The sequence below is a fragment of the Cyprinodon tularosa genome, unplaced genomic scaffold (genome assembly GCF_016077235.1).
Source record: "Cyprinodon tularosa strain WSP-4 unplaced genomic scaffold, ASM1607723v1 ctg46, whole genome shotgun sequence".
Taxonomy (NCBI): domain Eukaryota; kingdom Metazoa; phylum Chordata; class Actinopteri; order Cyprinodontiformes; family Cyprinodontidae; genus Cyprinodon; species Cyprinodon tularosa.
In genome coordinates, this window is record NW_024039185.1 from 1,356,940 (window position 1) to 1,384,876 (window position 27,937).

Sequence of the window (27,937 nt, forward strand, 5' to 3'; positions counted from 1 at the left end):
TGAAATGCAATAAAATTATGATTTTTAAAATACATTAATTGGCAATAGCTTGATGTTAGAGTTGAAAATGGTAACTGGCTACTTTTGACTAGTTCTTATCTTAGAAAAATCTAATAAGCAGGTCAAATATTAAATGCTTAAAAATGTCATTGGATATCACAGCTTCTCTTTACTTCTTTTTTTAACCTCATGTATTCTTTGGCTAAGACATAAAAATCAGCCCTTTAACATTAAGATATTCTTCAGCATCAACAGTAAACACAAACTTTTTTACTTTCCATCCCCCAGATGACAATTAAAATCTCTAAAATGGACTCAGTGGGACTATAATTGTGAAGATCAGCGTCCACAGTGTCCTTTATCCCCCATCATCTTTCATCAGTTCCATTCAGATTCCTTGCTGACCTGCAGCTCATCCCTAAGTTCTCTTTTGATCCGATTTTTAAAAAGAAGTCCCATCCCACACGCCCTGCTGCCCTCTCCTTTTGCTCTCTCAGCACCTGCACTCCAGTGTCCTTCACCTCATCAATGAACCTGCAATCTTTTTTTGAAATTGTAGCTATGCATCTGTTGCAAATGAGGTAGCTTTTGTATAGGGGAGTGCTCTTGAGAGGACCGCCAAAAGTTTGTATTGCCCTTGGTTCTCTACAACTCAACCCCCACTTCTCTGCCTGTGCTCTTCATTCAGTCTTACTTCAGGGGTATCACATAACCAATCCCTTAGGGCATATTTGTGTGCATCGGTGGATGTTCTCAAGATAACAGGTGTATTTAACATATACAACAGGTGGGATTAGTGCCGGAAGAAAAGCAGCCTTCTTTTGTGATACAATTGTACATCTTTTAATGTTACAGTTTATAAATATATATTCAAATTAACAAAGAGATTACCATGAAGCCCTTTTTGGTTCTAAGTAAGTCTGCAAAACGCACCAAAGCCAAAATGCAAAACTGCCATGCTTGCTTTGTTTTTCTCTCTATTTTGCTTCTTTAGAAATAAAGACATCATAGCATTTTATTGTGAAAAGTAATACATTTTAAAAAAATTTTAATGATTCTTGTCTGTGTCTTAGCTCGTCACAGTCTGCCTCTTATCTTATTTGTGCAGCAACAATTTGGTTTGTTTCCGCCTCTTCCACCTTCACCCTACTGGGTTTAAATGCTGATCTCTGGCTAACAAACAGTGCCAGATTATCGAAAGCCATTGTACGAGTAAATGACCAGCTTTCTTTTCTTGTCTCTTTGCCTGAACTAGTTTCCCGCCCTATGGATTTCCCCATTATGTCTTGCCAATGTTGGACACTCTCCTGCCATCTGATCTCTGGACACTGACCTCGTTTCTGTCTCCACTATGCATGAGTTATGGGGCTTTCAACAAGTTTACAGTCACCAGGCAGTATCAGTCAAGCCCGACCCTCAGATCCTAGCTCCTATTTCTGCTTCCCCAGTTTTGACCAAGTTTCTGTCCTCTGATCACCGATTCCTGCCAACCTCCCAGAGTAGTAAAACTAAATGTTATCCTTTTGTGTTTTGAGTGTGGCTCTGTTGGATCAAACCTCCACATAAAACCAATGATTCACATTTATATCCTGTCAGTTCCACGATGACGTCACCCTGCTGTCACCAGCCTTCTACAGTTAAGGGCCAGCTACAGCATGCACACAACTTTTAAACATTGATCTTTTGTGTCTGACTTTTTTAGGTCCTCAGTGAAATCTGTTACATAAACTAAACCAAAAAATATCTGGTTTGCTATTTTTGTTTTAAAAATGTCAAAAATATGATGTAGAATAGAGTGCAATTAACTAAATAGGCTGTAATTTTAAGTAAAAAAAACTGGCCTGCATTAGTGTTTAGCAATCATACAGAAATATGTCCCTACAGCATTGTTATCCCACTGCCTTATTTCACATAGGTGATGATGTATTAAGGGGATCTACAGTGTCAGTTTTCTGCAACATGTTTTGAATGATAGCCAGAAAGTTTGACTTTTGTTTCATTTAATTAAAGCACTTTCTTCCACAGCTATATCCATGGCATATTGTAAACCTAAAGTAGGAGATCTCGTATCTTTCTACTTTCCATCTCTTATATAAAGCCTAGATTTGTGGAACGCATGGTTATTAGTTTTCTTGTTAACATATTCATACAGTTGAGCTGTGGATGCCCTCAAGAACTACTATAGTTATTGCTCTGCCTGTCTATTCCCATCAATTTAGGGGACGATGGATGGTCAGGTTTATAATTGGGCCATCATCTTTATTGCTTAACATGAACAGAGCTCTATGTGATGTTCAGAACTTGTGAAGTTTTTTAGAATCTAACCTTTTTTTCTTTTAAATATCCAGAAAAAAATATTTCTGTCCTGTCTGCTCTGTTTCTTGGTTTCTGTGTGTTTGTTCATTTGTTCATTAATATTATTTAACATACCTCAAGGCGAAGAAAAAAAGGAGATTAGACACAAAGACACATTTTTGACTAGTCGGGGGCCGATAAAAATGTATAAAAACAATTGAAAACCACTCATCCTTATTGCTGGACTTTGAATTTATTTGCCATTTATTTAATCAATTACATCAAAATATAAAGTGAAAAAAATGACATACTTAAAGGGGGGGTGAATACTTTTGCCAGGCACATTGGGTTTACTGGGCACTTATTTCCTTATCTGAGTCGAGACAGAGACTGGAAGTTGATAGAGGGAGGAAAGAGCAGAGACAAAACCCGGTCTGTCTTTTGACTGAGTCACTCATCAACAGAAATCATGGGGTTTTTAGCGTCACAGACTAGAAAGAAAACAAAAAGGGAGACAACCAAAAGAGGAAAATGGGAAGTTGCTGAATAATTAGAGTCTGGACCACAGGCCTGAATCGGTGCACATCCACCCACATCGATGAGCACTTGCCTCGTAAGCTCACATAATTAAAATGCACATTCATACATAGCTCTAAGTCAAGGATTTTGGGCCTATCTGCACATGTATGCAGGCTAATCAGGGCCTCTTCACAGACAGAAAAGGACAGGGTCACTCAGGGTGAGATGTTTGTGATGGAAATTTGGACGGCAGGCGTAGGAAAACAAAGCCAGAGGCAAGACGCCCTAGAGTCGACATACTTTACACATGAGATAACACATACTGAGGAGCTACAGAAAGAAAAACAAAATAAGATCAAAGTTGCTTTCTAATTAATTTTATTGATAGCTAGCTAGTTTACAAAGACTCTTATCAGTTTACAAGATAATAGGTTTTCTGTTAGAACAGAGAAACATTTTGTCCTTGATACTTTGGAAAAAACAGTCTGCAGGTCTGATGTTTCAGGTGATCCTCTGGAGAGGATGTCTTGTTGTCCCTCAAATTGGGTTTTCATTTTGTTTTCCATAATTTGAAAAATATGATATCAATTCTATACTAATTGTGAAGTCCTCAGAGATGTGCAGACATGAACACAGATAATTCTTTGCCTGATAAGATTTAATGATTCTTCGATTGAGTAGTTCTGAAAGGCTGACCTCTGATCCTCAGCCTCTAACCCCCCACCTCCCCTGGAGACTCTACCATCCTCCAGGGTCCAGTGCTCGTCATTGGTCATTTGTCAAGCTTCTCTCACTGATCTGATTACCGTCCAATTTGGGAATCTGCCGACTACACACTTGCAGGATCAGGACAAGCTGCTTTTCAGCAACTTTACAAGACAACAAATAGCTGGATTGTTCTGGGAAGAGCAAAGAGATGAGGAGGCCATTGGCTCCATTCAGACCGAGGCAGACAAAAACATTAGATAGACGCCAACCTTGAATTCAACTGCTGCCTGAGTAAACCCCATATGACAAAGAGAAGATTTATATAACATTTTGTTGGAAGATCGGTGGAGAAAAGACAGTTGAGTCATCACAGGTTAGAAACACAATGAGGATGAGGTTAAAGATAGGAAGGAAGAATCACAAGAAGCAGTGAATCATCCTAACCAAACACATTACTTCACTCCAGATGTACCATTTATGAGTGCATTCACTCAAGAAAATATCAGTTTTCACCATGAAAATATGCAAGTATTCTAAAAAAAAAACTAGTAGGGTCAGTACAACACAAAAAATACCCTCTATTACTTTATAAATATAAAAGATTTATTTTAGAGATGGACGGATAGACAGATTAAATATTTTTCCAACCTGTCTTTAACCTGTTTTATAATTTGTTGCACTTTCCAGATTGAAGCAAAAACTGGAGCAGCTGAAGGGTTCACATAGGCATTGGTCTCTGTGGAAGGAAAAATACATAAGCCTTTATGTTACAGAAGTTGGAACTGTTTCTTCTATAAGGACTGGATCCTTTAAGCTGCTCACAAATAACTACATATGTTTGGCTCCAGGTACTCAGAGATTCACTTCAATACAGAAAGCCCATATTCTTATCTTCAGCTACCACAGTGCACATGTCAGATTAGATAATACTACTTATACTACAGTGATAGTATCGAGGTGCCGCTTTATTGTATCTCTTATACTATATGCTTACTTATGTATTTATTTATTGTCTTATGATGGAATTTTTATAGCAGTGTTTTTACGTGTGAACGCAGTGTGACACATAGTTTGGACTATTTAGCAGCCAGAGTTTGTACCCAAATTAAACTTCCTTTGGGACAATAAAGTTAATCTTATCTTATCTTGCCTTGCCTTGTCTTGTCTTGTCCTTATCTTATCTTATATCCGTTGGTTGGGCTGTTCTTTTTACATCTCTTTGCAGGTGATGAAGCAGACTGAAGATGTTTTATCGTTATCTCCCATTTATCTCCTCTTTCTTTCATCTTTTCTTCTTTTTCCAATTTTTCCTTTCCTGTTCTACTTACATCGCAGTGTCCATATAATCTGTAATAATGCCTGCATAATCATAATAAAGCTATTTATATGGGTAAATGAAGCGGAACACTATGGCGATAGCCGTACTGCTTCACTTGTGAAAGTAAAATCTGTTGTGCCCTTTTTTGGCATCAAGACAATTATTCTTATTGCCACATTGCCAGACAGGACACTGTTTAGAGGGGGGGAAAAAAGCTACTCTCAACAAGCTACTTACAACACAGTCACATCCTGATGGCAGACTCATTAAAATTAACAGTTTAAATCTGCAAATCATAATCGATAGTATTCTCATTCAATATTATATATAGTTCAAAGAATAAGTCTTTGTGCCTCTGCATCTCAGTATTTGGTAAAAATTGGTATTGTAACACTTGAAAGGAATGTGAAAAACCGGATAAACATTTAGGGGGTTTCAGATTTTTTTAAAGCTACAGTGTGTAATTTTCAGCGACATCTAACGTCCAGACTGCAGACCGCAGCAACATGAACATCTCCCCCCCACCGCTTCTAGGTATTTTTCTTATTACATAATTAACATCAGTTCATTGAGGTTTGAGGTTATTTGGTTATTGAGGTTATTTAATATTGATGCCAAGCTTTTTAAAGATCCCACTACTGTGTTTCTATTAGTTAGATAGAAGTTATAACTTTGACCAGGCCATTTTAATCAGATTACATTTTTTTATTGGAGATATGTTGCTTATTTCATAATCGTTATGCTGAGGAACCAATTTTAACGTCAGTCCTCAGATGAATGGCCTCATGTCTGACTGAAGAATACTTTTTTGACAGAGTTTATCATTTAATTAATGACAGTAATTGTTGCTACTAGTTCCTGTCGAAGTAAACCAAGCTCAAGCATCAATCCACTGCTGGCCATGTTAGTTAAACTGAGTCAGAGAAACGGATATGCTTTTTGGTTCTCTAAAACATCAATACATCTCATCTATAAATATTTGGGACATACCGGTAATAAAATCTGAAAAAAAAAAAAATGCAAATCTTTAATGCATGTTTTCCTTTTCTAGAGAAAATGACATTCTTTGGGGATATTCTTCAACTTAAATCTTTTTCTAATTGTAAAATGTAACTAAATCATAACAAAAACTTAGCATTTTCTCAGTATTTCCATAAGAAGGTCTGTTTTTGTGTTTTGTGAACACTTCCAGATAATGTGGCAGTTTAGGGTCTAGGAAAAATAAACAACAAATAATGTGCACACAGGCCTAAAAACAAATGTCTGGCAGCCCCCCACCGCCCAGCCAACACATACACACCGCACACACACCCAGGCTGTGCACATAACCCACACCTCATTATGTCTGCGTTTACTCCTTTGAATTGAGTTAGAACGGTTTGGTGGGACGGAGCAGGGTGGGGTTTGGTGACCCTGAAGAGCTGACCTGAAGGGACATTTGAAGAGTTAAGGGTGGGGAACATTGTCGAAGGGGGAAGGGGCATCGACACAAGGAGGGAAAGTAACTTTTTGGAGTCCTGCTGCCTAAATTATTTCTCTCTCCTGCAGAGGTGTATATTGATTTTTCAAAAGAGCTGTAGATTTATTGTTGGGTGCCATAAAGCATAACGATAAATCTGATGATATGCATAAGAAAATGATGGCATATGTATACTTTAAACCCTTATTTTATTTTTTAGAGGTCTGCATTTTAAAATAAACTTATAAAACAATGCAATAGATAGTTTTTTGTTGTTTTGTTTTGCTGCAAGCATTCATTTATTTAAGGTCAAACATGGAAAGAGGGCAAAGTTCCATCTTCAACTGTTGAACTCATGGTTTCCCTCCAAAACTTGGGCTCCATTGTAAAACATCTCTGCTGCCACTTATATGAGTCACTCAGCAGCTGCCTCCCTCCAGCCTCCTCACATCAATCTATGCTGCTCAGGATGTCTGGAGAAGTGGGGGTGTCTCAACCAGTCAGCTGTTAACCCCCAAGGGTGTGAAAATTTCTGGACCAACATTGCGTGTTTCTAAAACAAACTCTTGGATATCAGTTTACTGAAGCATTTCTCTGATCCTTTCTTTGTAGAATTAGCTTAAATAAAGTATGTATTTTTTTTGTGTTTGGTAAATGCTCTAAATTTAGCTCTACATATAAATAAATATTAAATGTATTTATTTATATTCGCAATGCTTATGTTGCTTTTGTATTGAATTATTTTACATCAGATGAGAAGCTAATTGTTGACTATCTTCTAAATAGGAATGATTAAAAAAATATGTCTACAAAATAAGAAATGGACATATATTTATATTTATTTTAAATTTACATTGCGTGCCTGATGAACACAATTCTAATGTTTCATCCTTTTTTTTGCTAAAGTTTCTGTTTGTGTTTGTTTTTATTTAAGGTGACAGAGCCACCCTCTGATGTTGAGGTTTGCCCCCTTTACTTTGTCAGGAAGTTTAATCAGGGCCACAGGGTGTGTTTGATGACCTTTGACCTTTAGGTATCGCTGCTCTTTCTTCTTGCCTCTAGGGTGGCATCAGCATGACCTCCATTTAACGCTTAACCATAGAGGTCATCTTAACTAGCCCCCTAGTTTTATTTTAAAACAGGTAGATGCTTGAAGGTGGAATATTTTCTCATAAAGTCGGTCATCTTTAATAACAACCAACCAAGTTATCCTAATAATGATAAAAATTAATAGGCCTCTGATACACATCCGCTGTATTTTGTTGGGATTTGGAATAAATAAAAAAAACAACTATATAATTGTTTCTGCAATGTTTTTGTGGTTTCTACTCTGACACTTCTAAATAAAATCTGGTTTAACCCAAATACTTTAGAAGTCACCTAATGAGTAAACAGAGACCACCTCTTTGCTCTTTAAAGATCTCAGATGTTTGTCAGAGAACATTAGTCAACAAAATTGTTTAAAAAAATTGAAAATCTACCTGTGCTCAGATCAATCCATCATCTAAACCAGGCATCCCCAAAGTCGGTCCTCGAGGGCCACCGTCCTGGATGTTTTAGAGGTTTCTCTGCTCCAGCACAGCTGATTTACATTGATAATTAATTAACGGGCTTTTGCTGATCTGTAGTCATCATAATCAGCTGTGCTAAAGCAGGAAAACCTCTAAAACCTGCAGGACAGCTGCCCTCGAGGACTGACTTTGGGGATGCCTGATCTAAACCTTGAGAGAGGATAGACCAACTTTTGATCAGAGACATGCATGGTTGTCCATTTAAACTAAATCCACATCTCAGATTGCAGAACCAGCTAAATGTGTGTTTGATAAACATGCCTTCGTGGAAAAGCAGGAAGAAAGAGAAAACACAAAAAACCCAACTCACTTAAAAGTCTTAAATGCTTCATCTTTAGCAGAGATACAGCAGATAGAGCTAAATGCAAATGCATGGCAGTGAAGAACATGTGTTAGATATTGGGACTACAGGTCGCCCTCTAGTGAAAGATGACATGACTGTAATTAAATTATTTAAGTTATCCAATGTAAATGAATGTGTTAGAATGTCCCAGTCAAAGTCCAGACCATAATTCAACCAAGAATCAGTGGGAAGACTAGAAAAAATGTCCATTGATGTGATAAGCTAGGAGGAGATGATCTGCAGTTCTACCTAAAGCAAAAAAGGGGGTTCTGTGCAGAAGGCAAAATTCAGTAAATAAATATATAATAAAATAAATACATGTGAATGTCCCAGGAAATAAATATAGGTACAAAAATCAGTGTTAATATATTTATTTAATAAAGTATTAAATAACCAAATGCACCATTAGATAGTAGAATACACTAAAGAAAGCGCTCTGAGAAGGATGCAAATACCCGGTTCGATCTCCACAGCCTGCACTCCGGGTCCGTGAGCGAGACACTTAACCCCACACTGCTCCCTGGGCGCCGCACAATGGCAGCCCAGTGCTCCCTAAAGGGATCGGTTAAAAGCAGAGTTAATTTCTTTAATGTGAGATCAATAAAGATCACTGACTTTTTGCAAAGAAATGCACTATTAAGATTTTTTAAATGAAACATTTGCATCCATTTTCTTTGACCTCACAACTATGAACTGCTTTGTGTTAGATATTACATAGCTTAGTGTTTGTACTGTAGTTTGACAGTATGTGAAAATGTTTAAAAGTAATGATTAAATGAATTACACTCTACATTTTATTATTTTGAAAATTACCCAAATCCGACCCACTTTAACAGACTGTAACAAGTCTTTAAAACGTTGTCCCTTTTCAAAATGAGCAAACAGTCCAAATAAAGGCCATCATTGTGGAGACTCACAGCTATTGTGTTATGCTTTTGAACCTTAGGTTCCCCTAAATGCTAAGGAGAGTGTGTTCATCCTTTTTTCTCTACTTCTGGCACTTAGCCGTGGGCAACTCTGCCAAAAGGAAAAGACGACAACACACGCAGAAAAAAAGAAAGAAAGAAAGACAGACAGAAAGAAAAAGCACCCTCAATCAGGAAGTGTCAGCTTTTTAGTGGTGCCAAAGGAATCGGGCAGCTTCCTAGCCAAGTTGCCAAGATACTGGAAACCCAGCCAGATGGTGCAGCCTTTAACGGTGACGGTTGGGAAGTTTAAATGTAAGCAGCATGTAAAGTACTTTACATTACTGCATTGACTGTATGTTTAAAGACGCCTACAGGAAATCTCTATTCTTCATCTCAACATTGTTCAGCAGAAATTACATCTAAATTACAACAATTCACTACTGAGTTTCTAAGCATCTTTTGCACATAACCTTATGAATATTTTTAAATAATTATAGTAAAAAGCAACACAAAATCTGTCATCAATTATTTGGAATTTTATTTATAAAGAGTAGGAATTTCATTCAACATTATCTCATCACTTTTCCCAGATGCCCCAGTTTAAAATCCTCTGCAAACCTCTTAATTTCATGTTTGGCTCTATCGCCATCCCTATCAACTGACTCATGTCCAATCCCCACACCAGGATGCTTCCATCACCTTTTCAACCAGCATTTGTGCATGGAAGTTGTGTTCAGAAGGCTGTGCAAAGGTAGCATTATGAACATAGGCCAGAAAGTTTAGTTTGGCTCTAATTTGATCACAAAACCTTCTTCTACATGCGGCTTCAAGGCTAGTGAAAATTTTAACAGGACTTTTTATGACTGTCTATCAATACTGTCTTTTTTATTTCCTGTTTTCCATTAAGGTCCAACTCAAAAGCTTACTGTCGTACCATCAGCAGATGGAGTAAAATAATAACCAAACAGTGCAGATTCATGGGTGCAGGATATGCAAATGTAAACATTTACAAGGTGCAAAGCCGTTTTGCTAATTTCAAACTCAACTGTGATCACATTTTTTGCATCTCTAAGCATTTCTAAAGCTACCAATTTGAAATGCACAAAAAAATAAATATTTAGCAACATAAAGTATATTATTTTGATAATAATTTTCATTATTACTTCCAGCCTCGGGGCTAAGAACGTCATCTTACTTTTAAGGCTTCTCTCAAACTGTCAGTGTCACATACAATCCAATAATTTTTATGGGAATTAATCAGTTTGCACATATTATTATAATTGCAGTTTACCAGAAACAGGCCCACTTATTGCATGTGCAAAAATGTAATAATAAATCTGAAGATCGAGCCTTAAATGCTTTTGAAATCTTTTTAGAATCTGCTTGTAAGCTGCAGAGGTGGTTTTGAACAATGTTTCCAACAATGTGCGCCAACAAGCAAACATCTTTGTATTCTTGTGAATACCAGATTAATTTTGATGGGTGTGTGTTGTGGGGGATCAGTGGACCAAAATGATGGGTAGTATAGGTAAACACAGCTGGGGATTCACAGCACTGGTGGATCTCCAGAAGACCCCCACCCATTCACACATTTATCAGTGTGTTTACTCAGGGGATGCAGACTAATCTTCTCACAGAGGAACCTTCATGGAGGCGCTGCAGGCTGTGATGAAAGTGACTCTGTCCACAATCACAGCCTTGCTAATTCCTCCACCGTTAAACTTGAATGATCTCTGCATTTTAATGGCCTGTCAGAGTTGTCCACACATCTCTCTGTGGGTGGCATGCTTTTAAAAATTTCATTTTATCCTTTAATTGCACCAACCTCTGAATAATGTGAAAAACTGTGTTCTTTGAACTGAGAAACCAGGAATGATTCTTTATTGCAAGTCAAAGATGAACTTATCTACAGTATATCATTATCACTATAGTTCCCAGTAATGTTTTTTTTTTACTTTTTATTGTGATACTTATTGATTTTTAAAAACTGTCTAATCTGACCTAAAGAATTTTCAATTTCTGCCATGTAGCGGATTATTAAACCTCAGTTTCAAAGCTCCATCTGCTGGTCGTGACTCTGTATTGTACTCCTATTGATTTTGTGTAAATATTAACAACTGATGTATTATCTTGTAAAATGAAAACTCTTCTTTATTGTATGCTTTATGACTTTATTTTGAATTTACTTGTCTAATCTAAATTTTGTTTCTTAAATTTGTAGGTGGGATCTAAGAGTCAACCAAAAAACAAATATTATATAGAATTTTTTTCTAAAACAAAATACATAAATTTGGGCTTCTTAAATGTATTCTTAATCAACTTGTCTAGAATTGTTGCATTAAAGTAAGAGTTCACTCATTCTAATTATTAGGATTGACACAAGCTTTTTAACTATCTTATTGTACTATTGTTGCAATAAGTTTTTATTTTGATATAAAAAATTAAGGTGATACAAAGCTGGACATAAACTCAGTTGTGTTTTGCCTCATGTGATAGAGCTTGTTATTAAATTTTGAGGTTCTAAGTCATTACTGTCTCCCGTCAGTGGAAAATCTCCTGTTCCTATGATCCTTTATGACACGAGAGAGGCTGAATTACAGAGTTTGTGAAACAGTGATTTTAAGGACAGAAAGAAAATCTACATGTACTTTATCTATTAAAATTGGTTTCTCAGAATTAATTCAAAAGACTTAGTAAATTCAATACTAAGTTAATTTATTGATGCATTTTCATTTAAATTACTAGGTTTTGTAATCCTTGCATTGAAACTGTACTGTTATCAGCATTAACTGACTGAATTTAAAATGACTTATTTTAAAAATGATTTCTTTTTTGTCATGGATATTTGTAGGTGTCTTTATTGATGGTTATGGTAATTTGAGTTTAATCAATTATCATTAAGCAAATAATATATAACAAAGCAACAATGACATGATTTGATTTCAACTGTAAATTATATTGGTGGTTGACATTTAATGAACAAATATTTTAAATGGGAATTATTTCATTGATAATTTGCCTATTTAGAGAATGTGTCTAAATAAATTTGACTTTATGCGCACCCTAGAGTCTACGGAAGAGGATCAGAAAAAACAAAAAAAAGTTAATAGATTTTTGAATTTTATTTCAGTATAATATTAGAAAAAAGTCTGAATTCTGACTTTAATCTCATAATTCTGACTTTAATCTCAGAATTCTGACTTAATCTCAGAATTCTGACTTTCTGACTTTTTAAGTGCCTGAGGTGTCCCCGATTATGCTATTTCATTAATGGAAGAGCAGAAGGTCATTAAAACAAAAGAGCTAGTCTAGTATCTAAAACAGACATGGCTACAGCTTGATGCATTTTTGTTAGCTGTTAGAATTCAGTCAGAATTCTGAGAAAAAAATCAGAATTCTGAGATTAAAGGCAAAATTTTGAGAAAAAAAAAAAACTGAGTTCTGAGATTAAAGTCAGAATTCTGACTTTAATCTCATATTAAACTGAAATAATATTTAAAAATCAGTTAATTTTTTTCCCCCCCAGTGGCCTCTTCCGTAAGAGTCGCAATGAGTTAATATGGCAAAAATGCAATGCTTGTAATTTTGCACAATTTCCCCAATATTTTTATAGACCTGATCAAATACAAAAAAGATAAAAATTTTAAAAAAAGAGAAAAAAAATCGACAATGTCAAAAAATTTAAGAAAAATGCCCTGAATTCATATTTCAAAGTATGTATTTAAAAAAAAATAAATAAATATATATAATAAATAAATCACAAAAGGCAAACATAAAACAGCATTATAGCATACTTAAATTCCAAACAGCAACATATTAGGAGTACTTTTTATTTTTTATTTAATTTTATTTTTCATTATTTCCCAATACATTTTGGACATACATTTAGGGTTCAACTCCAAATACGACACTCGAAATTAAAACTCTGCGTTCCCAGCGTGCCTTCTCGGCTTCCGTTCTGAGAGCTTTTGACGTCAGCATAACAACAACCTGTCATGACAGCTCGAAGAAAGAAATCTCCAGAATAAAATTTACATGAGTGATTATAAAGCCACTTTCACCTGAATGTAAAACTCTCTCTAAAGGTAAGACCCAGACGCTGTGGAAGATTACAACAATCTCTAAAACATCGACAAAACCATATAGCAGCTAGCTAACTTAGCATTAGCTCAGCACTCTTTTCTGATGTTGCCTCGCGGCGATGTGGTTAAAAAGAGCCTAAATCCCAGGCTTTGGCCCAACCATTCAAGACTAGACAATGGTTTAGACTTGATACACGATGTGTAAATTGTGAATAATTTAATATTAAATAGAGTTAGATGAGCTAACTTAAGCTGAACTCTGGCAATAACCGACACATTAGCCTAGCTAACGTAGCATCGCAGCGGTTGACTAAAGTTAGCGGCGTTTTTTCTCTCTTTCTGAGATGACAACATCATTAGCGCTTATATCCCAAATGTTAACACTTAAGGGTGACATTATTTTTATAGCTAATACAAAGGTAATGTTCATAGATGGTTAAAGTTCCATTAAAATTCACTGTGGGTGTGTTACTATTGCTGATGCTAGTGATGCTGTTGATTTGGTGATCACCGGTGTCCGTCATATGAATAGTTAATTTAGACTAGCCACCTAGCCGTGTTTTTTTTATCGATGTGCACAGTCAGCGAGTTAATCTAACGCCTTGTGGCTGCTGTAAAGCAACATTGCACCCAGAGACACGCATTGCAGGTGCATTGCAGCTAATGTCAACTAAACCAGCACTGTGTCTTCATTTTCTCTGTTTAGTCTGTGTGCGATCCAGGACGGACAGGACATTCTGAGACCTGTCATTTAGCCAGCCGGAGAGACGGGGAACAGGATTGGGAAGCAGGGCGAGGCGGGCCCCGCGGAGCCGGTGGAGAAGATGGCTGGCAGCCCGGAGAAGAGCTCCACCGCGCAGGAGCTGAAGGAGCAGGGGAACCGGCTGTTCCTCTGCCGCAAGTACCAGGAGGCTGCCTCATGCTACAGCAAAGCAATTGTGAGTACATCTCCCTGTACCTTTTCATGTTTTCTTAAAATTCGAATTTGTTTTATGCGTGCAACGAGTTGGATTTGTTGTTGCTGTTGGATTTTGGTGTATTTCTGTACCATCTTTGCACTGTTAAATGATGTCATTTCTTTGCAGCAATGCAAAAGATCAGACACAAATCTGTGAAAATCAATTTTCTTACCTTTTTGATGACTGAAATGAATTCTACATAATAAATAACCGATTATCCAAATCCTTTGATTATATATTTGACTTCCTATTACCTTCTGTCTCAGTCTCAAGTCTTTTGCAGTCATTTGTTCTTTTCCAGAACTCAAAACACAAACTATCTCCTCATCAGTTTTGAACAGTCCCATAGCAAGACACCCCCACTACCATGTGCTGCCATTAGTGTTCTATGTATGGATGTGAAATGTTGCTTAATTCACATATACAGACTTACTAATCAGGTGACTTTCTAAGAGAATTTGTTGCTTTGTGTTTAAGTCGGGGTAATAGTGTAAAAGTTCCTGAGTCTCATCAAAATACATTGAAGTTGGTATTTGGCATGAGGTATCAACAGGATGGCACAGTGTGTTATAACTGTATCATCATCATGTTATTCAGTGTTTTTGGCATTTGTATTCTGCTGTCATGAGTCCACATTGTTTTTTTTACACCTATCCCTGTGGTTGTGAATTACTTGCACTAGATGCTGATATCTGAGACAGACTACAGTGTTGAAGATGCAGAACATTACAGAAAGTGTTACTCCTGGAAAGACAGGAGTGAGGAACATGTGGACTTATTGAAACTCATGTCCACTGCTGTCTGTAGAAAAATGATAGTCTTTGTAGTATTTACCTAAATTGCCATCAATGCATGACTTTATATTATTGTGCAGAGCTAGCTAGGAATCCACTAGCAAAGCACAGTAAGGGTTGTAAAGAATGGGGACATGTCTGACAATGCATTTTTATTCTGTGGTTCATCTATCCTCAGAACCGTAATCCGTCGGTGGCAGTGTACTACACCAACAGGGCTCTCTGCCATGTCAAGCTGCAGCAGTATGACAAGGCTCTGGCAGATTGTAAGCATGCCTTGGAGCTGGACAGCCAGTCAGTTAAGGCTCACTTTTTTCTAGGCCAGTGTCACCTGGAGCTGGAGAACTACGACGAGGCTATTGGCAACCTACAGAAAGGTCAGAGGACACTCTTAAAATATGGCAAAATTGTTAAAGAATTCAGTGAATATGTGCAAAAAGAGCCCTTCTAGTGTGTTGCAATATTTTCAGCAGCAGCTTCCTCTGTTGCAAATAAACATTTGCATTTCCTGCATAATTGTTGTCATTGTTGCAAGGGATCAGAGTGTGGGTGTTCAAATGCGTATATATGATTATTAAACTAATTCCATCTTATGCAGAACTGTATGTTAGTTGTTTGAAAATATGAAAGATTTGATGTTTTTTTTTTTTTTCCAGTATTTGAAATGTTGATCACTAATTATAGAAAAGAAAAACAAATTTTAATCTCTGATGGATTGATTGGTGCACATCTAGTTTTGGCTTCTTGGTGTAAAATCTTATCTTTAATCCAGCTTCACTATATATAGTTATTGCTGATCTTTTCTTTATTCAGAACTATTCATAACCCTTATTACTAATCAGATCTAACTTTATAACTTAACCTTTTTTGCGTCAGGTACTGTTATTAATTTATATGTGCTTTTAGCCTATAACCTTGCAAAAGAGCAGAGGCTAAACTTTGGAGATGACATCCCCAGCGCATTGCGCATTGCCAAGAAGAAACGCTGGAACAGCATTGAGGAGAAGCGCATCAACCAGGAGAATGAGCTACATGCTTATCTGACTAAACTCATACTGGCTGAGAAGGAACGGTGAGACAGGAAATTAGTTCAGAACGCCTGACGCTTTTTTCAGTCTAAGACTGAGTGATGAATCATCTACACTTTGTATTTTTGCAGTGAACTTGAGGAATACAATGAGAAACAGGATGACAATCAAAACAGAAGTGACGCTGGAAAGATTGCATCTAAACATGTATGCTTCTTTGTCATGCTGAAAACATACAGAATTAATTAGTTTAAAAATTTTGTTCATTGCAGTGTGCTTTTTTTTTCTTTCTTCTTTAATGTGACCAACTAAGGACAAGTATTTAATGGAGATGGAGGAGCTCTTCTCACAAGTAGATGAGAAAAGAAAAGTGAGTGTGGAGAATCATTTCTGTTTCCTAGTGTATGTTCCAGCTTGTATCTCACCACATACACCTGTAGATGCATAAGTTGAGGGAAAAACAAACTAAAAGTAGACAACAAAAAAACAGACGTGAGATAAAATAGCTTATAAAGACTGTTTCCTTTTATTTTCTTTTGTTCAGCCAACAGGAAATCACCTAATTTAACAAAACATTGCGTATTTTTCTTTCTGTGTTTATTTCTGGTTTGTTCTTTTTTCTTTTTTTCTTTTTTTTTCTATTTACTTTTTTCTCTTTCTTGTTTTTGTTTTTATTATATACAGCACATTGAAACATTTTTGTTGTTGTTAAAAGGCGGGATGAGTTATTAAATCACACAAAACTCTGTAGTTGAGGATGTATTTTTTACATATATTTTTCCTCTCACAATTCCTATCTTACTTTCTCATCACTTTCCTTTGTAATGTATGTTTGTTGATTTATTTATTTTTTTTCTCTCACCAGAAGCGTGAGATCCCCGATTACCTTTGTGGAAAAATCAGTTTTGAGCTGATGCGGGAGCCTTGCATCACACCTAGCGGCATCACCTATGACCGTAAGGATATCGAGGAGCACTTGCAGGTAAGGCTGTGATCTTCTGCTAATCTTTAGTGTTGTATTGTTTAAAATCTCAACTTTTGTTCAGAACCTGGTCAATTGACTTTTTAGATTTTCAGATCTGTTGAATTTTGCATTTCTGCTGACTGACTTTTATTGCACAAATTTTATTCCTTTTGTCTGCAGCACAGGATATAAAATAGCATTATATCAATTAGATGGTTAAAACAATTATGGCATTTCAAACACAAATTGCTCACACTGATATAGAAATGGTGACATATTTCTTAGTCTTAGATGCCTTTAATATTAAAAGTTAATGTTATAACATGACTTTGTTTGGAAATGCATCATTTTTTTCCCGCTTCTTGGCGATACATTATTTAGTGTCGGTTTTTCACATTAATTCCCAATGAGGTCCATTAATGCTTTTAATTGCACCGTCGGTTCGTCAAGAACTAAATCCTCTGCAAAGTATTTCATCTTTTTAGTGTGATTAAAGTAACTAAATGTTGACAGTTACAGTTAGGCTTCCTCTCCATGTTAGACAGCCTCCTTTACCGTCTCTTTTTTTACATGCTTTTTGAGAACTTAATCCTTTTCCTGCTTTTTGACACTGCAGGAGTTGTTTGTTCTCTGTGTAAGAAGTTTTGCCAAAGATTGTTTTGTCTGTTTTTGAGTATTTTGCTTCAGTTTTTTTCCATGATTTTTCTGTGTTATCTTCTAGCTGTTTAATAAATTGAAGTAGTTCCTCTATGCTTATGTTACAATGATCTGTTAAATGCCACATGTAAAAGGTGAAGCACAGGTTAACCCATCATTTTCATGTTTTATGTTGGTTATTTCTGCTTACGTAGAAGGGATTTACCAACCTCAGCCCATTTCTGTTTTGTGCAGCGTAGACCTAAAATATGCAGATACTAAAAATGAAGTCCATACAGCATATTCTATTAATGTTTTAAATGCTTCTTTTTGTTGCCTGTGTGCAGCGGGTAGGTCACTTTGACCCCGTCACCCGGAGTCCCCTGACCCAGGATCAGCTGATCCCCAACCTAGCGATGAAGGAAGTGATCGATGCTTTCATCCAGGAGAACGGTTGGGTGGAGGACTACTGAAGAGACAAGCTTGTATCCCCATTCAGTACAATGCACAGAGCCTGGACAAGACAAGACTGTAGAGAACAGATCACTCCTTGCGTGGATACGTACCTTGGAAGCAGGAAAAGTCACACAGAGGACTACCAGACAGGAGCAACGTGTCTCAACCTGCCTCTCCTCTCCTCCCCCTTTATTTTTCCTTGTAGATCAACTTCTTACTCTTAACTGAGGCTCAGTGTTACCGGCCTGCTGCTCCCTTTAAGACCCCCTTCACTCTAACATTTCTAGCCTTTCTCTTCATCTTCCTGTCTGTCGTGCTGTTTCAGGTCTTTCTGTGCTCAGATAGGGACCGTGCTCTCAGGTCTCTTTTGCACTCTGCCTGGTTTCTCTCTCTGTGTCTCTCTTTTTTTCTGAGCCACAGTTTTCTGAAAGAATAACAATCCAGTGTTTCACCGATTCAAATATGGAGAAAGAAACAGACTTTTTTTTGCGTCAGGACTTATACAGACACTGGCCTTTTATTTCGAGGTTAATCCAAGTATATTTTTGTCATTTTTCATTAAAAAAATGGACGATCTGCCTAGTTACTAAAGTATATCTTTTGGAGAGGTCACTACAATGCCAAAAACCTATCCTCATTCAACAAGAGTGACTTGATAGTGAGTTTGACACCGTTCTAGAAGAAGGATGCAACACAGCTCCGCCTCTTCCTGCTGGTGGCACCCCGTCCGTTCATGCCCCTGTCACTTTACTGTACATTGTTGAATAGATCTTTATTTGGCATCTCAATCAAACCCCAATCCAGACAATTCAGATAAGCTGAATGTATAGATAATATATTTCTTTAGATTCAGCCATCATTATTACAAGATGTTTTTTTTTTCCGAACAGTTTAAAGGTTTGGGGAAGAAACCTTGAGCTAAGAACAGAAAATGAATAGCTGCATAAAAAAAAAAAAAAAAAAAAAAACTAAAAGAGTTTTCACATTGCTGGATATGAATATTAATTGCTTAAACGTTTAAACTTGAGAGGAGAGCCATTAGCTGTTTTGACTGTTGCTGATATCTGCTTTGACAAATGGTCTGCGCTGTAGTGTTTACAGAAGATGTTTCTGGATGTTAACGTGCTGTCTGCCTGGAATGGAAGCGGATGCTCGAATCAAATGAATTTTGTTCTTTTTAAAAGCCTGAAGATTGAATGGTTGCATCTTTTTAAAGAAATTGACAAATCTTTGTACTGTCACAAATATATGAGCTTCATTTGCATCACTGCCCCATAGTCGGCCATTCAGAGGATTGCTGGAAGAGTTCTGATCATCTTCATCTGTACCTTAGTTCAAGTTTTTGCGTGCTGGATTTCCAGCATTTCCTGTCATAAAAGGAGTTTTCAATCCAGTGCTTAGTAGTTTACAGCTGATTGTGTCTGTGGTGAATTAGGCCCGTTTGGTTGGTCTTTGTGCTGGGGTTCAGGCTTTGTACATAATTTGCTGGTGTTAATCAGATTTTATTTCTTGACAAGTTAGGGTTCTTTTTTTGTCTGGAGAAGGCCTAGAGCTTAATAAACTGTATTAAATGTAGATATGTTGATAACATGAATGACTTGTTCTGTTTTCCTTTTGGCCTGATTAAATCATTTCCTTGGATGTTTGTTTTTTGTTTGATCCTGAAGATAAAGAACTGCAGAGTATTCATCGCTTAATGCCTGCAGCACAACTCCTCACATAAACACACAGGAAATTCTCATCACTCTCCCCTAGATCAACTATTTGATGACTATTTACTGCACATATGTTGAAATCCTCCTTTTGAACAGAGAATTATTTACCAAATGACTTTTCCTTTCCTTTAGTGGCTCAGACTCACCAGTCTATCCTCCCTGTTCACATTTTGAACAGGGAGGATTTGTTTTAAGCTATGAGGAAAAGAAGCCTCTATATTATAGATAACTTCAACATAAGTACCTTGCATTATCATTTCTTGGATGAATTAAGATTTTATTTTTAATAGGATTTTTTAAAACCTTTTCATTTTGTTTGAACCAATCTGAAGTGGAGAAATTAAATTTCTAAACATCAGTAAAGAGCTAAATTTGTTTATATTATTGCAATTCTTGTAACCTATTATGAACCTCATTATAAAGGAAGCAAAAAGGTTAATATGAAGATGATGTTTAAATTTTTTTCAAGTAAATTAACAAACTGATTTATGGGGCTACATAGTGGAGCAGTTTGAAGCACTGTTGCATTGCAGCAGGAAGGTTCTGGGTTTAATTCCCAACCAAGGGTCTTTCTGCATGGACTTTGCATGTTCTTCCTGTGCATGTGTGGGTTTTCTCCGGCTGTTAGATTAATTGGTGTCTCTAAGTAGTCTTAATGTGTGATTGTGTGGGTGTGCATGGCTGTATATCTGTTGCCCTGCAATGTACCGCAACCTATGCAGGGTGGACTCCGACTTCAGCCCATAGACTGCTGGAGACAGGCACCAGCCCCACAGTGACTCTGACGGATAAACAGGAGAAGATGAAAAGCTTTCATTTATTGATGACCCCTAGTGTGAATAATTATATTCCTCTTTACATCTGAGTTGATTTTCACTAGCCTGAAACTGTGGCCTCATTACCACCAGGCCTGTGAAGTGCAATAAATCATCTAAACAAAACCTGTCCAATGAAATGAAATAAAGTAACATTTAGGAGGTTAGAAAAAAACATTATGAGCCGACTTACATGGAACAGGAGGAAGACTTCCCAGGAATGACTGGCCAACCAGTTATCCAAGATTTTTTAACTCCTTTATGAGGCAACTAAAGAACTGTTGTTACACCTGGTAAAAAACTAACACAACATCCCTTACTGAGATCATAATGTCAGTATGGTGAATTTTTGGTGCTGTTGATCTTTGTCTTTACTGATCTGGGACCTGTAAGACTTGCTGTCATTAACCATAAATTCAGTTCTAGTGGGTATTTCTGCAGTCTCCAGTTTGACCTGGATTGTGTAGAAGGACAACATTAAAATCAAACAGTAAGTAGACCTCTAAATCACTCAAACACACACAAAAAAAATGTGAAAATAATGTACCGAAAATATGATTAACTGCTAGGGAATTCCTATACAACCAATATGGAACTATGGGTAGTTTATCAATAGTCACTGATAAACACCCAGCTCCACCTTATTATGGATCTACTGCTTAGTTACCAGGGAAATTAAGAGTGATTAAGACAGAACTAATGTGTAGTTACCATGGAAACCAAAGAGGAATTAATAAGGAAGTAAATGGTAGATATCTAGTAGTTATTAGGGAACCACTTATTAGGTACTGCAAATTTGGAGTTATAAATTCTCACTGTTGGTTCTGAATAAACCCCTGACCTGTGAGGTCACAGCTTATTAAAAACCGCTTTACTGAGCACCAAATTATTGCCTTTTGGTTATTTTATGGACTTCATTGAGTCGAGCATCATATCAAGCAGTTACTAAGGAACTAGTAATTGCAATTATTCTTTTTCCTGCCACCTATTATGTGTAGACATGACATCCAAGGACAGAACTAGCCTTCAAGTTTGGACAAGATGCAGTAGGTAAAATAAGTATTGACCACGGGACCATTTTTCTCAGTAAATATATTTCTAGAGGTGCTATTGACATTTTCACCAGATGTCGATAAAAATCCATGCAATCCACGCAGACAAAGAAATCCAACCACAGATGTCCAGAAATTAGGGAAATAGCACAGGGAAAAGGCATCAAACACACTGATATTTATTTTACGTTTTGTGCAAAAGCCTATGTTGTCAATTACAGCCTCAAGACACCTGCTGTATGGAGAAATTAGTCGCATTCATTACTCAGGTGTGATTTTGGCCCATTCTTCCACACCAACAGTCTTCAAATTTTGAAGGTTTCATGGGTCTCTTTTTTTGAACTATGATCTTTAGTTCTTTCCATATAGTTTCTATTAGATTCAGTTCAGGTGATTGGCTGGCCATTAAACTGCTTTGTTTTCCTTCTCTGAAACCAATTTAGAGTTTCCTTGGTTGTGTGTTTTGGGTCATTGTCTTGCTGAAATGTCCTTCCAAGTTTCATCTTCATTCCTGGTAGATGGCAGCAGATTTTTATCAAGAACGTCTCTGTACATTTTTCCATTCATCCTTCCATTATTTGAAGTTTTCCAGTACCATATGTATAAGTACCAGATTTGGCTGGCTCCCTTTCTTCATGTTCCACTTTATTACACATAACTTAATTTCTTGACATCTATGGTTTGATTTCTTTGTATGTGTGGATTGGATGGATTTTTACAGACATCTGGTGAAAATGTCTTGTCTTGAAATATATTTACTTATTTTACGCGCTGTAGATGTTCAACTGAACAGTTTATGTTGATTTCTTAAATACTTCCTCTCGTCTGTAATGTTATAAAGCAACAAACTTATCAACCTGATACCCACTTGTATGAAGTTACAGATATTTTCCTCTTCTGAGCTGATTAAATTCTGTGTATATTGGCCAAAAGTCCTTCATGAACCCCATACACTAAAGCAGAAATTCTATTTAAAAACTGTGTATATCTGAAATCCCTCATCCTTCATGTGGCGTGTGTCTATAAAATGATGCGAGGCTCTGTCACATGAACTGACCATCATCAGGCCTGACATACCGAGCCTATTGTCCGAGCGTCTCTTCAGGAGGTGACATAATGTTCTGTGCCAGGGGGAGAAGCGGACTGGGTTGCTACAGCTGATGAGTTCGACCGACTGAGCTGCTGCAGAAAAAGGCAAACTGCTTCAAAATGGTAACTGTATTTATTGTTTTCTTAAGCAAATTTGGCAGCCATTCATAGAAATTTGTTCAGAGATTAGAGCTTTTATCTAATCTAGACAACCTGGGTGTGTTTGCAGAGTTTCAACACAGTGACGATGGTGACAGCTCTCCTTGCTTTCCCTTTGGCTCCTTCCTTAGCCACACAAGGTAAACATTTTGAAATTGTTATTGCTAGAGTGGTTCTATAAGCAAGAGGCATCAACTTAACGACTAACAAACTATCAAAGTTTATTTTTTATAGCACTTTCCAAAAATGCATATGGTGCACAAATCCCTTTACAAGTTAATATAAAAGCAAGTTTTCATGACCAAAATCGATAAAATATGGAAATGTTAGGCATAAATAAGCTAAAAGAGATAAAGACTAAAAAAATGCACAATAGTACAATCAACAACACCTTTAAAAGCTATATAGAAAAATAAAACCACAATATAAGCTAAAAAAAAAAGCAGGAGTGTAAGGACTGTCTGAGCAGATGGGTTTTTAGCTGTGATTTAAAGACTCCTCTATCAGTAATGGATTGTAGCTCTAGTAATAAAGTGTTTCACAACTTGGGAACAAAGATAGCAAAATAATGATTTTGCAGCTAGTCCTGGGGAAATGTAGGGTTATGAGCTCTGATGACAAGGTTTGAACATTTAAAAGTTCAGACAAATATCCTGAAGCAATGTGATTTAAAACCTTAAATGAAAACAGCAGGACTTTAAAGTCTAAGCAAAAGAAAACTGGAAGCCAGAGGAAAGAGAAAATAGTTAGAAGTGAGTTTGGGAGCATTTGAGGGAAACCAAGCAGCTGCATTTTGGACCACTTTGAACCTTATCAAGAATAGACTGGCTAATTCCTGCAAACAGAGCATCCTTGAACTAATGAATGCATGCATTCCCGTTTTCAGGTCAACCAGGGAAAAAAATGTTTTGACTTTTAAGCTGAAAAAAGCCAACTCTGACTACTGAGTTTACCTGTTTTTCAATCTTCACACCCTTGGTTCTTACAGCTGAAGTAAAATATGGGGAACTGGAACACGAGCTTGGAGGTTGACAAGACTGCTTTGAATAAAACTGAATCTACTCAGTTTTTCCTTCATTTATGTGAAAATATTGAGACAAACTTGATGTCAAACAAACAGTTTTGCAGAAAAAAAAGAACTATTTTTATTATTCTCTTTCATTGGTATGTAGATTTGTACATCATCAGCATATAAATGAACAGGAACCTTTTGTTTAAAGATGATAAATTTATTGCTTAGATATGAGGCAAACACCCAGAACTCTGGCCTAGACGTGCCAGATGCGTTCCAGAAGTGAAACAGGAATTACCTGGACTACACTATCAAAGGCAGCTTTAAAGTCAAACATCACAAGCACAACTGAATTATTTGTACCAATGCTCTACAGGGTATCATTATGGACCTTAGGAAATGCACACTGTGTGCTGTGACGGGGTCTGAAGCCTGAATTAAACTTTTCAACAGTTTCATGCAGCAAGACGTAATCTTGTAGCTGTGACAGGACACATTTTTCCATAACCTTAGACAAAAAAGGTAGAATTTGAGGAAAATTTAAACAAATGTATGGTTCAAGATTGCATGTTCAGAAGTGGCTTAACCATAGCATGCTTAAAGGCAGGAGGGACAGTGCCCATCCTGAAGCAATAGGAGGGGCTGCTTCTCTCCCACATCAACATATTTTTCGGATGCCCCCATGATGCCTCCCTTAGGAGGTGTTCCAGGCATGTCCCACCAGCAGGAGGCCCAGGGGACAACCCAGGACATGATGGAGGGACTATGTCTCTCGGCTGGCCTGGGAGCATCTCAGGATTCCCAAAGCAGAGGTGGAGGAGATGTGTGTGTGGAGAGGATTGTATCGGAGTCTCTGCTAAGACAGTTGCCCCCTCTTACCCATCCTGGATGAAGCGGAATATGGGGAGTACAACGTTAGATAGATATTTGGACTTTGCTTCCTTTACAGCCTATTGGTAAGAAGCAAGACACTCTCTCCATGCATCCATTTTCTCCCGGCTATTCCTTGTCAGGGTCACGGTGGGGCCGGTGGCTATCTCTCTCAGTCTAAGGGTGAGAGGCGAGGCACAAGCTGGACAGGTCGCCAATCTGTCGCAGAGCAACAGAGACACACACAAAGACCATGCACAAACACACTCTCACTCAGAAGGACAATTTTAGAGAAGTCAATTAACCCAACAATCGTGTTTTTAGACTGTGGAAGGAAGCGGGAGTACCCAGAGAGAACATGTGTGGACACAGGGAGAACATGGAAACTCCATGCAGAAAGACCCTGGGCATCAAACCCCGAACTTTCTTGCATTCTCTCCAAATGTTCACATGTAATATTTCTTCAATCTACTCTCAGCTTGTCTGCACTGTAGCCTCAAAGCACGATAGGAGTGATTGAGCCATGGCTAAACAAGCACATCTTGCAGTTTTGTGCATGAAAGGGGCAACAGGCTAAAATCTGAGAAATTATGGATCGAAAAGATTAAAGAAAAATTTAGAGGTCCATGGCAGCTACCAAATAAGGTTGGTAGCTGAAATTGCAGAAGCTGAAAATGCTGCAGCAAATTCATTGGTCGCTGTGGAGGTAATGATACGACAGCTGTGAGAGGTAGAATGTTTAGGTGTTGGTGAAGGAATTACGAGTTTCAATCGGAGGAGAAAATAATCAGATATGGTAAAATATATATTGATATATAAGATACGTAAACTGCCTCATCATTAGCTCCCACAGTGAGCCAATGAAAGACAACTAGCTCCAGAATGAGTCCAAGCTCATAAATAGGGCACGGACTGAGATCCAGAGAATCCAAAAGGGCAATAAAATGAATCGCCATCTTTTTGGAGGGTCAGTCGACATGGTGGTTAAAGTCACCACAAATCAATAGGTTATTAAATTTAGATATACACTATGCCAGAAACTCTTATACATTTCAGGGTTTCATGATGGAATTTCTCCAAACTGTTTTAATCCACTGAATGTATGTGACATAGAAAAGATGATTCTCACATTCTGGCATCACTCGCCATCCGTATAATCAACTTTTACCTCTTGCTTTGCCTCAAAACCACGTCAAGTATTTTCCGTATGATTTTGTCTGGAAAACATTCAGTAACAACAAAGCAGCATTGTTTACTTTTATGTAATGTCACATAAAATATTGGATAAAATAAAACACTTCTCCCAGCATCTCATCATCATTGTTGGTGGCGGTTATTAAGTTTCTAGTTGTGTTTACCAGTTGGTATATCTATTGCTTATTAATAAAGGCATTCCAAAGCTACTGGGAAAAAGCCTCCTATTAACTTAAAAGTATGCCGGATATCATGAAGGTGGAATAAATACAAAAAAACCTTGCCATGACCTGCAATTAAATGTATTTATTTTAACCAATTTTCTGTTTTACACTCACTAAACCTCATTCCTGCTAAGTAAAACATAGGTGGGAGAGTCCTCCAACCTTCTGAAGGACAGCATTGCAGCCAGTTTAGCATTGGTTTGGTGTGTATTGCTGTAAGGCTCCCACCTATTCTAGTGTAGGGGAGTCTGTGGACGTCCATGTGCCTTTGATTATCACACTCGTTTTAAATCAAAGATCCACCGGATACGCCTCACCACAAATCAGTATTTATGGCTCACTATAAACAGCTCGGCAGGGCAAATTCTTAACCTGAAAGGGTGCCTCACGTAGAAGAAACAATGTTAGCAGGGTCCATGACACTCATAGTATGTCTGAATATGAGGGAAACTTTAGCATCTCTATTTAGCTTTTGGTCCGATTACATGTGAATGAATATAATACTTTTCTTGTACCGTTACAATTCTGATATTTGTTGAACAAAATGCTCTCAGTAATGTTATCGGTTTAAATCCACCTTGCAAGATATCTAAATTTAAAGCCTACTTCCCAGGAAAGCATTTTGTTTACTAAACCATCAGAGAACTTGATTGAATGATGTTATTTTGTAAATTTACACTCTTGAAGATGTTTTGGTGTCTTTAACTCCAGTGGGCCTGAGTGAGAAAGTCCTGGTCTTCCCCTATGAGACGGACTTCAGCTTCGTGGCCCTGATCCCCCAGAAGGAGATGAGTCTCAGAGCCTTCACGCTGTGTATGCGTGTTGCCACAGAGCTGCCGGAGGAGCGGCAGATCATCCTGTTTGCCTATCGCACAGTCGACTACGATGAACTCAACGTGTGGCGTGAAAAAGATGGCCGTGTCTCTTTCTACCTGAGCGGCGACGGCGTCTTCTTTCACCTGCCACCGCTCGGCACCTTCCGCACCAGCCTCTGCCTCACCTGGGAGTCTCGCACAGGTCTTGCTGCATTCTGGTTGGAAGGGAAGCGCAGCACATACCAGGTGTACAAACCAGGTCACAGCATTCGTCCGAAGGGTACCGTCCTGCTGGGCCAGGACCCGGACAGACACCTGGGAGGACTGGAGGCCATCCAAAGCTTTGTTGGGGAGATGACTGACGTGAACATGTGGGACTCTGTTCTTTCTAGAAGCATGATCCAGGCCTGGCACTACGGGCATAAAGTTCCCAAGGGAAACATTTTCGACTGGGCCACCATTGAGTATGAGCTGAGCGGGAACGTGTTGGTGGTGGATGATGACTGACTCGATGAGGTGGTTCCATCAGATAGAGGGCAAGCTGTAGAAGTGAGTTCTGGACTGGTAGCTCTTGTCTTTCTTAGCCTTACAGCTTGCCAGACTCTGTTTTTGTGATGCTTCTTTTCTTGTGTTTGTCTTCCATCATCTTGACTCAATGCCCTCATACTTTGCTACAGCACAATACCCCAATACAAGATCCACAAATACTACTACCAGAGACCCACTAACACATTCTCAAAATGGATTTGGTAATTTTGAGAACAAACAACACAATATAAAAGATTTGTAAACTTTAATCGAACTTTCTGCTCATTGATTCCCAATTAAAGTTCTTAAAGGAGAATTCCGGTTTTTAACACTTTTAGCCCATTTTCTGTAGTGTCCAGGCGGAAATCGAATGATCGACACCAAAATTTTGACAATTGGTCCTGTCTCTGCTTTTTGGCTCATG

At 37.7% G+C, this 27,937-nt stretch overlaps 2 protein-coding genes across 2 annotated transcripts; both read left to right on the plus strand.

Moving 5' to 3' along the window:
- The first annotated feature begins 13,071 nt into the window (after positions 1-13,071).
- Positions 13,072-19,681, plus strand: stub1 (STIP1 homology and U-Box containing protein 1). Its single transcript, XM_038301048.1, has 8 exons — positions 13,072-13,206; positions 13,910-14,141; positions 15,135-15,333; positions 15,863-16,028; positions 16,116-16,191; positions 16,298-16,354; positions 16,850-16,966; positions 17,932-19,681. Exons 2-8 carry the CDS (start codon positions 14,028-14,030, stop codon positions 18,055-18,057), a joined length of 855 nt encoding a protein of 284 aa, XP_038156976.1. The 5' UTR covers positions 13,072-13,206; positions 13,910-14,027; the 3' UTR covers positions 18,058-19,681.
- A 2,992-nt stretch (positions 19,682-22,673) lies between these two features.
- On the plus strand, positions 22,674-27,890 carry crp1 (C-reactive protein 1). The gene is made up of 3 exons (XM_038301054.1): positions 22,674-22,834; positions 22,941-23,010; positions 26,882-27,890. Exons 1-3 carry the CDS (start codon positions 22,832-22,834, stop codon positions 27,490-27,492), a joined length of 684 nt encoding a protein of 227 aa, XP_038156982.1. The 5' UTR covers positions 22,674-22,831; the 3' UTR covers positions 27,493-27,890.
- Positions 27,891-27,937: the final 47 nt, after the last annotated feature.